Raw genomic sequence first — 15,171 nt, 5'->3', positions numbered from 1 at the left:
CATATGCAAATACACACACACACGAGTCTTCATTATCTATGCGACCTCTGTTGCCGAGGGTAATGTCTGCTCTCACTCACTGACCAGCAGGAGAGAAAGCACACAAAGAATTCAATCAATCTCTGACATGCAGGATCTGCGGCCAGTGTTCCTGCCAGCCAATCATATACAAGCTGAAAACCAGATTGAGCCTGATTTGTGATGTAAGCTGTCCAAAAAGTCATGTAACATTCCCAGAAGACGTCAAACTCAGTGCTCTCCTAGCCGGGCTGATACAGAAAATGGTCAGTTATACTTGAGGTGATTGAGGTTGAACTAACTAAATATATGTCTCCCCCACCAACAGAGACAACTATTTTAGGGTAACTTTCAACCAAAGGTAAAATGAAGAGACTGTGGTCACCTCTTCTGGTCCTCCTATTATACTGCTGCCTCTCAGGAAGCCAAGCCAACCGAGTCTACGTTCACCCCTTCTATCTTTTTGCTGCCGAGAATGTCAGCTGTGAGATCCTGCAGGCCCCCACGGTTAAGCCTCTGGAGACACTTCCTGTGGCTCCCCTTGACAATGAAGTCTTGACACCAGACCACAGGGATCCATCAAAAGTCGATGTACAAAGGCAAAACATCACAGAGAGGACAGCAGTTTTGGCAGAGCTATTAAATGCTCTGGGCTTGAGGATGTACCAGGCTCTCAGCAGCAAGCATCACAGCACTAACACGCTCTTATCTCCAGTCAACACCATAGGATCCCTGGTCACTTTCTACCTGGGAGCCTCCAAGAAGACAGCAGCTTCATTCCAGGTATTTATTTACTTTTGTTGTCACTGTTGAAGTAGAACCTGCTGAGCCTAGGCTATCTGTCTGACCATCCATCTGATTATTTGATTATGTCTTGTACTTTGACTCTACAAAGAAGTAAACAACCTCAATTCATTTCTTTCTATCCAGCTTCTACTAGGCCTGAGTAGGGATAATGATGGAGAGGACTGCGTGTCCTTAATAGATGGACACAAAGTTCTTAAGACCCTGCAGGGCATTAATTCTCTAGTGGACGATGGACCCAAAGATGAAATCACTACCCAGATTTGGGCCTTCACTCGCCAGGATGCTCAGCTGTCTGAGGACTTCATTCAAGGCACACAGGAGTTGTCAGACACGTCGTTTATCCGAGGTGTGGACTTCTCCAAACCTCAGGTAGCAGAGCAGCTGGTCAACAGCTTTGTGGAGATGACATCAGATAGGAAGGTGAAGGACATCTTCAAAGATCTGAATGCCACCAGTAACCTTCTGTTCATCACCTCCTTCAACTTCCAAGGTCTATCTTTGTTAAGTTAATTATACAAAGTACATAGACCAGGATTCACGATTAAAAGTTAAAACTAGCTCTCTGCAGCCTACACCAGTTTGTCAACCCCGGTACATTATGTATGGCACTAATCTATAAATATATAACTTTTTGCAGTTCTATTAATTGTGACTCTAATTACCAGTGACAGTTTTATGTGCATTGATCCAGATGCCAAACTTCACAAATAACAATGCTGATTGTACCATAGTTATCGGTGGGCCCTCAGTCTCAGCCTCTTCATCATGTAGCATTTTCTTTCCTCAGAATCTCTCACATTAAAAATATCTTTATCGTATATAGAAAATTCAAATCTGTGTTCTTTGGTTTTGTCTCTTTAGGAAACTGGAAGAAAGCTTTCCAGCCAGAGGAGACAACCTTGAAGGAGTTTCATGTGGATCAAACAACCACAGTAATAGCTCCACTGATGACCCACACGGGTCAGTACCACTACTTCAACGATACGGTAAATCTTTGTATTTAAGAAACAAAGATTAATAACATGTTGGTGGATTTAGCTTGTTAAAGTCATAGTGACCTGACTCTAATATTTTTGTTCTTTTATTTTGAAGGTGCGGCGATGCACCATTGTGAAGCTGTCTCTGAGCAAACGCTCCTACATGTTGTTGGTCTTGCCTCATGAGGGGGTTAAACTCGGTGATGTGGAGTCAAAGCTGCACACAGGCGTCATTTCTGACTGGCACCAAAATCTTCAGGAAGGGTGATTATTGAACTTTACTAGTACTAGACCTAGAATAAACTTTGACCTGAACTGTTTTTTTTTTTAAACAGAAACATAGTGCCTATATGCTCTTTTCAACTCAAAAGATCAAAATAGGAGAAAAAAAAGCTATGGATTTTTAGGTTCAGGTCCAATACTGTTAAAACTAAAAAAAATAAAACAAAACAAAAAACACACTCATTATAAACTCTGTCTCCCTCTTCCAGTCTCCTGGAGCTGTCACTCCCCAAGTCCTCCATGTCCTCTGTGACTGATTTGCGTGACCTGCTGACTACCATGAATCCTAAAATCGAGGCCAAACTGTTGGGCTCCGAGGCCGAGTTCAGCCAACTCAGCAACACCAAACCCTTCACCATAGATAAGGTTAACCTGAGTAGTCAGCTTGTCATAATATAAAAATCACTCACCGTATATTTATGAGACATTAATAGACCTTCATGTCTCCTCTTAGGCCATCAACAAAGTGCTGTTTGAGATTTCAGAGGAAGGAGCAGAACCTCAGGACCAGACACAGGAAGAGGGCGTCCCTCTGAAGCTGTCCATTAACAGGCCTTTCTTTTTTTCTGTTATAGAAGGAAATTCTAACTCCATCCTTATGCTGGGCAAGATCATAAATCCTCTGCTCTAATGATATATAGTGCTTTAAGTGAACAAACCCCCCTGACATGAAAAATTTCCCACATACCAGGCCTATTTCTTTACAACGTACTTTATCATCTACAGCTTTCATTTCTGCAGGAAATCTTTCATGCTGCAGACATTGTGTTTAAATCATAGATTTGTTTTCCTTCTGAAATAATTCTCACATACAGTGCATGAGGATTTACGTATACCCACACGGAATAAGGATCTAACAGTGTTACTGATAGCTTTCACCCCCTTCACATGCTCAGGGGTTATGTGAAACTCATTTGCAGTATTTATGAAAACATGTTACTTTAAGTTGTTTTCAAGCATAATGTGAAAATCTTAATTAGTTTTTTCTCTGTAAAATTTATTATAGCAGAGTTCTGTACAGTATTTTTTTCAGCAGAGTACAGGAAGTACAGTAACCACGACTGTCTGTGATGAACGGCTAGCATGTTGTATATTGTAACTAAGAGTCTATTTTTGTTTTGTTATGATTTGATTTTGCTGAAATAAAGCATCCATTTCCAAATACAAACAAAGTTCACTTGTTTTTAATCAGCATTTCAATTGACCGACTTAACCTGTGAGACTTGTGGGAAGTCATTTAAACAGGCAAGGAGTGTGAAGGCTATCCCGACAGCATGAACACTTCAGATATACACTGACTAAAGCTAGTCAAAAGATAAAATTTCACTTTCTCTGAAAAATCATATTTTTCATATTTATTCTTATATATTCTCTGCATAAAATGATTATAGTATTAGGAATAAGCCTCTCATACCATCACCATCTTTGTAACTAAAAGTAATGAACAGATTGTGGATTTAATAGAAAAGCAGTTACAGAGTGACAAAATCTACTGAAAATAATCCCAAAAATAATTTTAATGTAGAAATCAGCAAATTTGTAACTAAGATGTTATAAGGCCTGGCTTAAAATAAGGTTACTGTACTAGCAATTGTTTATCACCGCTTACACATAATTATATACGTTAGTTAATGAGTGAAAATAATGCACATGCATGTCAGCATTACTGAAGGCTGGCTGTGATTTATAGGGTTTGAATAACTTGCTTCAGCATTCACAAAAACAAATGTTATTCTCCCGTTTAGCTTTCCTGTGCATGTAATAATGTTGCAGTTTATTAAAGGTTCATGGTCCTGCAGCGTTATTGGTAGTACTGAGTATAAACATGCATGCGGTGAAAACAATGACTCATATACACTCACCGGACACTTCATTAGTTACACCAAGCTAGTATGTGGTTGGACCCCATTTTTGCTTTCAGAACTGCCTAATTTCTTCATGGCATAGATTCAACAAGGTGCTATCGTGTCAAAATGGACCATAGAAATATTACTCTGAGGAATGTTTCCATTGTCCATACTGGTGCATATTTGTCTCTGAATTTCTGAACATCCCATTCCACCATTCAAAGGTGCTCTGTTAAGATTGAGTGATTGAGATCTGGTGACTGCGAAGGCCATTTGAGTAAAGTGTTTTCATGTTCATGAAACCATTTTCAATTTCATTTTGCAAATGTGAATTTTTCAGCAGAAAATGAGACTCATTAGACCAGATAATGTTTTTCCAGTATATCATTGTCCAGTTTTGGTGAGCGTATGTGAATTTTAGCATCAGTTTTCTGTTCTTAGCTCACGGAAGTGACACTTCAGGTGGTCACCTGCTTCAAGATTGAACATGCTGTGCATTCAGAGATGCTCTTCTGCTCATCTTTGTTGCAATGAGTGACTATTTGAATTACTCTTGTCTTCCTGTCTGGTCATTCTCCTCTGATCTCTGGGATCATTTTCACCCAGAGACCTGCCACTCACTGGATATTTCCTCTTTTTTGGAACATTTTTTCTATAAACTCTCAAAATGGCTATGTGGGAAAATCCCAGTAGATCAGCAGTTTTTGAAATCACTTTTGTTCTCATTCTCATGCTTGGTTTGAACCTCAGCAGGTTAACTGCATTTTGATTGGCTGACTAGATATTTGCATGAATGAGCAGTTGAGCAGGTTTACCTAATAAAGTGGCCATTAAGTATAACTTGCTAATGCTTCTTTGTAATAAAACCACACACAGTATAACATTCTGTACAAAGTTCTTCATTACCTTCATGTTAAACATATTATATTGTACAACTGATTTGAACACATGTGACACATAAACAGACTTCTCTTAGATTAATCCATCACCAAATAATGATCAATGTACTCCCTTTGTAACTTATTTTGAGCCTCTTGCTATGCAACTTTCTGGCCCAGTGAAAGTACAATACAGTAGTTACATAAAATTACATAATCATAGTACCATCCAGTCCCTTTTCTCCATTTTGCCTACACCAGAACTGCTGATGCTCCAGCAGTAGTTTCTGCGCTGTGTCAGCCAACAATGTACAGCCTAGTTCTAACGTTTACATTGAACTAAGTGATTTGGTACAAATGTTTGAAAATGATTCCAGTAGTGTTAATTCTTCCCATTATTTTCTCATCACCATCACCTCTTACCAGCCCATGACTGGGACAAGTTTTATCCTCCACAAGTCTCCAGGATATGTGAAGATGAGTGCTGCATATCAGTGTTTCAGTCATTGCTGAGTCTGTTTTATTGGTTTTGTTCAGCAAGCTCTCTGGCTTCCTTCACAAGATCCATCAGAGTGGAGAACATGGAGATGTCAGTTGGCTGAAGACCCATCTTCTGAATCTGAGGCACACAACAGTATAAAGTTATGACATGAGTTTCTAAAAACATATATTTTTGTTGACTGATAAATGTGCACTGTTTGTCACATGTTCATATACGTGTCTTCATACATGGACTACATGTGGTTGTGCACTCATGGAATAGCACCCACCTGTTCCCCCAAGTATTCCACATCTAGTGCCAGCTGAAGACGAATCTTGCCATCATCTGTTAGTCCACCATTTGCTCCTGCTGTTGTAGTCGCGGCTGCACCCTTCCTGGCTTGTTTCAAGCGTTTCAAACTCTCTTCCATCTTTCTGACTGAGCTCAGCACCTCTGAGATGGTCTCATAGTACCTGAACACAACACGAGATGGGAAAGCAGAAACAAAATTTTTAATTTGCTGGCTGAGGTTGGAAACATGTTTATAAAATGTAAACAATCCAGCTTTTAGAAAAAAAATATTCTCCCTGTTGCAATAAAGAAACATTATTGTAACATCATCACAGGCCATATATTTTTAAGTCATCAAATCCATTATTGTATCAGGGTTTAGTGGTGGGTATGTGTAATGCTTACTTCTGTGTGCACTCAGACAGTGAAACTCGCAGCCACTCTTGTGCTGTGTGAGGGGTGACCAGCCCTGTCGAATCAGTTAGTAACTGATGTAATGGGCGTAAGGCATTATCCATATACGCTGATGCACGCACCGGTATATCCTACACGGGGAGGAGGTACAAAATATGATATAATATAATATAAATCAATATACAGGCTTTATATTAACCATTTTAATATTGTTTTGACCAAATGTAAATACTAAATAAACACATAAATAGAAACTGAATTTTTTTTCTTGGCCTCCTGTTGTGAACCACTTGCTTTGTTGTGAGAGTATTGCAGTTTAAGTTGGTGCATAGTTACAAGTATAGTGGATCACATATTAGACAAAAAACAACCAGTCAGAGGTGCAACATGTCTAAAAACCTTTAATCAGAGATATTTAATGGGTTTCTTTTAATATATTTTTCCCAACTCAGATTAGCATTGTTTTGCCTTATATATTGACCGAGTTTACAAAGTGGAACTCATTTTGCAATGATTTAGATCACATTGATTATAAAGACTTGGCAGATATTGTTCTGATATTCACTCTACAATTATGAATCACTAATAATAAAGGAGTCTGCCAACATTGCCACAGAAATGACTGATAATCAGAATAACAGACTATTTCAGATATATGTAGTTATGCAAAGTCCAGCAGCACTGCAGTGATGTGCTGAAAGGCTTGCAGCAAATGACCATGCAAGTTGGTGAATGAATGCAAGAACACACATGTTCAATAGAAAAATAAAGTCAAAGCACTTTAAAATCCAGTAAATTTCTCTTGCTTTTTTGGGTAAAACTGCAATTTCTAATAAAATCATAATGAAACTTTATGCTCAGTGACTACACGACTTTGCACACAATCAATAAATCAAATCAGCCCCATACTGAAGCATTATTCATTTCATTAAAAGCGTTCTGGGATTTGAATATCAAACATAACATCTACCCATGGTTGTTAATTCAGCTTAATATTTAGTTTAATATGTTGTGCATTTCCAAGATAAGATTTTGAACTTTACATATGGTGTTTCCTGCATAAACAACCATTTGAATGCAACAACGGCACCTAAGACATGATATGTGAGAGTGCACCTTAAGAAAACATTGGATAAAGACATTTGTATACATAATTGCAACTTCTCTTACTTTATTAGTTCTGCGGTAGAGTCGTGGAACCTCTGAGGCACTCTTCAGGAATCGACAGCTGCGTTCGGTCAGATGCTGGGTCATCCTAGTGTTCAGAGAGGGAACGCTGCTTGACAGGGAAGCCTTGGAGTCTGCTAGAGCATCTGACATAGAGGAGAGCACTCGTTAATGCACATACAGTCAACTTGTGCTAACATCAGGAAGTGGAAAAACCTGAGATTTAAGAAATGGTAGGAAACACTGCATAAGAAATGAACCTAAACTGTAAGTCACCTTCCACAAGAGAAAAATTTTTGAATCCAATGGCTTCAAACCGCTTTCTGACCATCTCTGACACCTCTGGGATCTAAAGAAAGACAAGCCAATTGTGAGATGAAAAAGGGGAAACTAAAGAAGAAAATCCTTTAAGAAACTGCACATCAGGCTAAACGGTAATATATTAAGTGTAAACAAGTTGGAACTACACAGATAAAAATGTAATAGTTTGTTTGTGAGGCACCTGCTCCTGCAGCTTTTGGATGTCTGCTGCAATGTAAACCAGCTGTTTAGTGGACAGGGAGGCAGGACTCCCACTCTCACTGCCGCCTTCCTCCAGTGACGTTCTGCTAGATGTAGAAGAAGCTGAGCTCGGCAGAGGCCTGGTTGGCTCCTTAGTCACCTCAGAGGGCGGAGACTTAGTCAGCACCTGCACAAGACAACAATCAAGATGAGGAACAGGTTATAACAACTGGCTTTTAATTTGGCTTCTTTGGCATTTTTTTAAAATCTCATAAATAAATAAAATAATCAATCAATAAATAATCACATAAATAATCACTCATATATTTTAAGTTTACCTCATCAAGAAACTTGGCATATCTTGAGTACAGCTGCAGCGTAAGCTTCCAGAAGCGATGTGCCAGAGGTGACAGATAGACATTGTCTGACCAACATCTCACTAAGCAGGACCACAACACCTCAGATACCTGCAGGTGGTATGCACTGCCAGCTGAACATAAGCAGACACATAGTTACTCTAAGTACTGTATAAGGAACAAGATAAAAATTCTGATAAAATTTAAAAAAAAAAAAAAATTCCACCTGGTGCAGCCACTAATCCATCACTAATAGCATTCTCTAGACGTCCTGCAATTTCCTTGTATCTGTAAAAACAAAGTTAGCAACACAGAGAGGGAAGAAGACAATCAATCTGTTATCAGCTTCTTTCTTGCATCAGCTCTGATGTGTACGTGCTCATAGCGTGAAACAACAACACGTGTAATGGAAACTTTTAACTTTCCAGAAAAGTTTAACCGTGGTGGTTGTGAAATAAAGACATGAGCCCTAATCTTTCTCTTGACGTGCAATGATGAATGTGTGTGTGTATTTGTGTTGTGTGCTTTACAGTGTGTGAGTCTGTGGGGGTGGGAAGAGGTTGACAAACAACTTCTCTACTTTTCCACAGAGATCAATCACCTTTCAGCCAAGGTCCAGCAACATGTTTATGGACTATGTTTAGTAACTTCCTGACCGTTTGCCAACTTGTATTATCCCCCAAAATTGCTGACAGGTCGCCATTTTAATCCAAACATTTCTTTTAAGTTTTTGAAGCAAGACTCGACATTTTTTTCAAAAGTACATGCTGTACGCATCTTTATTTATATAATATTAATATTGTGAGAAAAATGTATAACTAAAAGTTGTGTATGATTTTTATTCTACATTAAAAAAAAAATTTACTTCAACCAATTCCCTAAAAAGTTTTTGGATTTTCAGCTTATGGGTAACAAACATACAATATACAAACATACTTAAAGTAACACTGTGAACATGACTGAACAGTTAAGGCCCTTTATGTTTATAAAATGACAAACTTCTTCTGGAAAGAGACACAGAGTGTTTATGTAATGCACAAAGTGTATTATGGTAATACCCACCGTAACTGAAAGTAGACAGGCAGGTTCCATTTGTTCTGGAAGCTTGTATATGAGGGGTGTACTCTCAGTCTCTTCACACTGGCCTGTGAGCTACACTGCCGTTCAAACCTCTGCACAAACTCCATAGTTACACTGTAACGCTAAAAAGATGATAAAACGAAAAGGAAACGCAAGAAAAAAAAATTATACAATCAAACCTTGCATTATGTGACCATACACATGCATACACAGTCTAATTGTGTCACTTCAGATTTACCTCGTAGAATATGTCGGGGTTTCCAGGGTTAAAGATGTAGGCCAACCTTTCCTCTATGCCTTTGACCATCTCTGGCCAAACAGAGTTCACCAGGAAATCATAACCTGGCACTATGTCAGCTCTGTCACTGAGAATAAAGGGTACATTTAAAATATGCTTTGAAACTTTATTCAGTAGTCACTATTATAGCCACTGACTTACTTTGTGTTCGTAATACTAGTAGAAATGATCAGTTTTGTACAAAAATTGAAAGCCACTACTCAGTGAAACTATTAGAATATATTGTTTTTTGGCTTTTCAAAATTGTTCTCCCAAATTTTCAGAATTAGGACAAAAACATCCTATTTGACACAAATCTTAAACTTTAAATTTATCCCAAAATGTCCTTTTACTTGTCCCCAAGCATATGGCCAAGAAATGATATCACTTAACTAAAAAAATAGCTACCAAAATGGTGTAAAGATAATCACATAACCTGGTTCATATATTAAATGCAGTGACACTGAAGTGACAGATGAATGTGCTTTGGATGAATACGCCCGTAACATTAATACCTGGATATGGCTCCTCCAGTCACCTCTCTGAGCAGTCTACAGTGGTGTGGAACAAACTCCAAAAGTCTAGAGTACATCATCTGAAGACCACTTGGACTGGACTTTACCACTTCTTCAACTATCACCTAAAGAAAGAACATGACAGGGGATTAATTGAATTTCGTATCTCTTATTCAGTATTTCATCGGAATCTGTCTTTTTAAAAAGTCAGAATTTTCTCTGCCGTATTTATTATAAACTAATAATGCTCCCATTCATGTTAGATAACAATATCTAAAACATATGTCCCCCAAAAAGCTGAAGTATGTGTGTCATATTTACCTGGTCCATATATGGTTTGACGAGCACCTGTCCTACCAGGGCCTCAGCATCTCGAGTCTTGTCTACGGTGGCGTAAGTCCTCAAGCAGTGACGTACCATGTCCACATTCGATGTCTGCAAGCCCTCAATCAGCAGACCCTCCAGAGACTGCTGCAGCATAGACGTGATCCCTGCAATACGCTGGCAGAAGACATTCCCACTTGGTGCAGCTCGTTTTGTGCAGGTGTGAACACAGTAATCATACTCGGATGCAGAACAAAAAAAAACAAAACAAAACACTGAGATCCTTTGAAAGGAGTTTGTCTCAGTGTGTTCCAAACAAACTCCGGTGCAGTTTGTTTTTGGGGCAAATGTGATCTGATCCTGATCCAGACCAACTACTAGGTGTGTGCTACAAGTCTGAGCTAAAGAAAGAACCGATAGCCACGCATGCTTTGTATTCTCAATGTGGGAAGGTACTATAGATGTGCAAACCTCTGCACGAGCTAGCAACTAGCTGTGAAATGAATGTAAATTTTCCATTTTCTCACACAGCACTTTCTTCCTGTCTTTACTTTTATGCTCCCACCCCAGACCCATCTGGCCAATGAGCAGACTGAACTTTTTCACATGAGCTGTAGTGACACATTTGGGTTTACTAGGAGTTCACTTTGATTTTTCTCTGTGGGAACATATCCAAACCACAGAAATAAGCTACACGTTTACAAAATCATCAACTGATTCAGACCAAAGTAAATGAATTATAGGTCTGCAAACACCCTAAGTGATTGGTTCATTAATACTTACAGGTCTGACTTTGTCCAGCAGGGGCATGCCTTTGCTCTGTACAGCGTGGAACTGCAGCTGGTTGAACTCTGTTGCAATCCTTTCTAGGATCTGTCCTGCTAACAAGGGGCTGTGAATAGAGAAAGAGAAAAACCCTCACAATAAAAAAGAGGATCTATGGAAAATGGTCTGACTCGCAATATAGCATTATGTCCCTGCAAAGACCAAGCTCAACAAAACATAACTCCTGATGTGATGCCTGGGATCTGGTTTGAATTTTTCTTAATCATTTCAGATATAATTTAACAATCTACCAAGTAATACACAGATTGACTAGATTAGCATGTCAGCTCTATACCTGCTGATCTCCAGAGAGCTGGATTCCTTGGAACTCTGTGAATGAAGGATTTTCTCAATCTTCTCCACTGATCGTACAACCTGAATCAGCCTCATCACACACACCTGATTGATGGTGACAATGAAAGGGAGATAACTGAGCTTGCTATGTGCATAACATAAAATTAATACAAAATACAGTTTGGTCAAAGCATAAAGTCTGACTGCAGAAAGAGGAGCCAAACCTTTTTTTCCTGCAGGTCCTCGTGCTTCGACAGCTGGTTATCTATCGCCTGTATCACCTCACTAACACAGGACCGCAGACTCTGCAACAAATAGCAAACAGAGAAAAGCACTCAGTGGCAGGAAGTAATTACAGTCGGAAGTATATTTATTCAGAAAAGAACGTACCATAACCTCCTCACGTAACTGTCCTAATGGCACAGAAAGCTGATTGAGTGCTTTGTCCATCCCAACCTAAGATGAAGGAGCAGACGTCAGATTAGGCACAGGCTTTATTTAAGAATATTAAAACTGTGGGATATGTTTAACTGTTCAGAAGCATATTAAGAGACCAACGAATACTAGATTCATAACTGTTAATAACAGTAAGTCACAGATTTTTTGCGGAATACATCGCTCTGAAAAAAAAAAAAGTGGAAAAGATGGAAATTCCTGTTATAATTTCTTGCCACAAGCTGACAATTTATATTCAAACTTTGTCCAAAACAAATTTGTGATTCAGCATGGGAAAAGCCAGCCAAGGACACAAGAGCCCCAGCTGCACTCAAAAATGGCCAAGCAATGATGCAATCAAGAACAACCAATATTTGTAATGTTTATTATTATTATTATTATTATTATTATTATCACCTTAACCTCACTGCCTGCAAAGATCTCCCAAAACAAAATAATTCTTACTGAACAGTAAGAATTATTTTTTACTAAACAGTAAGAATTATTTGGGTGCAAAAACTGCAAATAAACAGTGCACTGGCCTCATCTGGTAAACCTGTCGACTATAAGTGGAAAACCCCATGTTTAGCTCTGGCTGAAAATTTGCCCTCTTAGTGAAACAGCAGACTTTTGCGCACTTTGCCTGTGTCGATAACGCTGTGTGGACTGTGACTTATCGACGGTTTCCTGAATACCTGTTGGCATTTTTAAACCACAAGTTTAATAATTTATGAACATACCACAAGTTAGTATTTATCTGTGTGGATAAGTTCTGCACCACAGAAATTCAAAGGATGGATACAGTTTGACATTTTAAAATTAAAAATAAACATAAAAAATACACAAAGGCAGATAAATGGAAGATTTGTTTTACAGTTTCATCTCAAAGTTTTGAAGTCTAGGAAGCATGAAAAGTTAAAAACTTGAATGCGTTCAGTAAGTAAGATCTGTAATCACTCATCAGCCTGCTTTCTTGGGTGTTCAGGCTGATAGCCTATTCCTTACGTCACTTCCATTTTCCCACACTGTCAAACTCAATACAGACATGATTACTTTACTCCAATCATTTTCTTGCCTGCTATCTCCACACCAATCAGTCCCCATTCTATATGCTTTAAACCTCACTGCTTTTCTATCTTTCTGCCTTTCAGGCAGCCCGCCTTCTCCCCATTGCCATCTCACAGTGATCGCTCAGAGCCCAATCCAAGCCTCCATCTTCATCTTCTCCTCTAGTTAGGGTCCTGTCATAACTTCTTACACTGCTAGGATTCTGTTCTGCTATGATGGGCCAGAGTCTAATCACCAATTCAATTCTCTTTCTTACTAAATCATTCTTCCCAACGACCTCTCCTTATTGAAATAGAAAAGTATGAAGTGCTCATATTTTCGAAGTTGAACCAGCAAAGGTTTGCTTGATTAGTTCTACAGATTTGGCCATTTTTCCATCACTTAATTTACAAATTAAATCATTGAGTAGATCTAATAACTGACAACACATACATTCTGTTTATTTACATAAATAAAACAATATCTACCAATAATAATGACTGATTTATTAGCTACATTTCATCAAGGCAATTTACAATTATGTTAAATTTGAAATTACACCAAGGGACGTCCTCATGTTTCCTGTTGGCTACTGTTTCTAAACTTTACACATTTAAAATTACAGTTACTGTCATTAGATAACATGAATAACAACTGACCAGGTTGGTAGAGAGGTTAACAAAGTCTGCATAGTCCTTGTTGATGAGCTCCACCATGGCTGTTTTCAACAGCTTGTAGTAGAGCTCCAGGTCCTCTCTCAGTTCTTCCAGCTGGACCTGCTTCCGACACTCACCCACAAACTGGTCAACGTCAAAGTCATCCTGCAGACACAAAGAGAAGAAGGCAGCATTCATTCAACAACACATTAACTCTGGTCACTTTGATAGGTACATCTTGGACCTCCTTTTGGTTTGAGAACTGCCTTAATTGACTGGTGATAGATTGAACATAGATTCGGAAAGGTCGGTGCCTTTCCTGTTCTTGAAATGAGTGGCACCCGGTGTGTGTGGTGCATTCAGAGATGCTCTTCTGCATAGTTTGGTTGTAACATCTGGTTATTTTAGTTACTTTTACAGCTCTATCAGCCATTCTCCCCTGACATCGACGAGGAATTTTCACCCAGAGAACAGCTGTCCACTGCATATTTTCTCTATTTTTACACCATTCTCTGTGAACCGTATAGAGGGCCGTGTGGGGAAATGCCACGTTTAAAGCCACTTTGATCACTCTCATCCCTCCTTTTGATGCTCGGTTTGAACTTCAACAAGCCAAGTCTAAACCTCGTCCACATGAGCAAACGCTTTGGATTACTGCCATGTGATTGGCTAATTACATATTTACATTTCTGAGTTAACAAGCACTTGGACAGGTGTACCTAACAAAGTGTCAGGTGAGTGCTCAAACTGCAATCCTCAGGCGTCGACTGTTTCACACAGAAACGCCTGCATGTTGCCTGTTATTTAATGTTACTCTGCTGGCTCGGTAAAAACATTCATATCTACTGACTGGTAAACCTTTACTGACACAGGAGCATCAGCATGAACGTCCACTATCGACATTTAGCTAGTCTAATGTTAGCTAGTTTGACAACCTAACGCTTTAACCAGCATTTACACACTCTTACCTTCATAAAAACATCCTTATCGAAGCACAGAGAATCCGGTCCCTTTGGTAGATTCATTCTATAAGAAAACACAACTTGAAGCTACAGTCAGAGAAATGATGACCAGCCTTGAGCTAGCTGCAGTCCAGCTTCCGCAAACATGGCAAGCGCACCGACGAAGAAGACAGTGATCAAGATGATACTCCTGCGCCCCCTAGAGGCCCCATGCAATGTGACCACAGTGCATTGAGACCGCAGGGGTCGCTGTTGAATGGAACCTAAATATTTTCATATTTAAATAAATAAAATAGTTTGTTACTACTGATTTTGGATTTCAGAGTTGTCAAATAAAAAATTACTCAAAATTTTTAGGTGCTCAAATTTTTTTTCCAAATGCAATTTTGTTAATTTGCAGTATACAGAAAAAAATAATAATTAAAACAAAATCCGCATTCATTGTGACAATCCTTTCCAACATCAACAGCGTTTCTCTTTTCTTTGCAGTAGATATGAAAAGAAAAATCCATTTTAATCGTTATATTGAGGTCTTGTTTAATTAGTAATTCACGATAGCCAAAAGATAAACATTACTTCCTATAGCTTGAAATTGACAGCACGATGGCTGTTCCTCGCAGTTTTTGTTTGTTAGTTTGCCGTTTTGCAGTTAACGGCAAATGCCAATTTGTCCAAGTAAAATTAGAAATAAGTTCAGTCAAATTTAATACTTGTTTGTTTTCGCTAAAAAATGCTTC

General features: G+C 38.8%; 2 protein-coding genes across 2 annotated transcripts; one reads left to right on the top strand and one right to left on the bottom strand.

Annotated features, from left to right (window-relative positions):
- Positions 1-270: 270 nt before the first annotated feature.
- On the top strand, positions 271-3,419 carry agt (angiotensinogen). Its single transcript, XM_063491750.1, has 6 exons — positions 271-801; positions 949-1,315; positions 1,687-1,811; positions 1,918-2,066; positions 2,294-2,450; positions 2,539-3,419. Exons 1-6 carry the CDS (start codon positions 385-387, stop codon positions 2,713-2,715), a joined length of 1,392 nt encoding a protein of 463 aa, XP_063347820.1. The 5' UTR covers positions 271-384; the 3' UTR covers positions 2,716-3,419.
- A 129-nt stretch (positions 3,420-3,548) lies between these two features.
- Positions 3,549-14,506, bottom strand: cog2 (component of oligomeric golgi complex 2). Its single transcript, XM_063491987.1, has 18 exons — positions 14,441-14,506; positions 13,476-13,637; positions 11,725-11,790; positions 11,559-11,639; positions 11,336-11,439; positions 10,999-11,107; positions 10,213-10,392; positions 9,892-10,016; positions 9,338-9,464; positions 9,082-9,221; positions 8,246-8,307; positions 8,002-8,153; positions 7,665-7,850; positions 7,439-7,511; positions 7,166-7,308; positions 5,987-6,126; positions 5,580-5,763; positions 3,549-5,428 (listed from the first exon to the last, which is right to left on the bottom strand). The coding sequence occupies exons 1-18, from the start codon at positions 14,495-14,497 to the stop codon at positions 5,330-5,332; spliced, it is 2,190 nt and encodes a 729-aa protein (XP_063348057.1). The 5' UTR covers positions 14,498-14,506; the 3' UTR covers positions 3,549-5,329.
- Positions 14,507-15,171: the final 665 nt, after the last annotated feature.

The sequence above is a fragment of the Pelmatolapia mariae genome, linkage group LG13 (assembly GCF_036321145.2).
Source record: "Pelmatolapia mariae isolate MD_Pm_ZW linkage group LG13, Pm_UMD_F_2, whole genome shotgun sequence".
Classification (NCBI taxonomy): Eukaryota; Metazoa; Chordata; class Actinopteri; order Cichliformes; family Cichlidae; genus Pelmatolapia; species Pelmatolapia mariae.
Note: the sequence above shows the minus strand (reverse complement) of the source record. Positions and strands in the feature narration are given on the sequence as shown.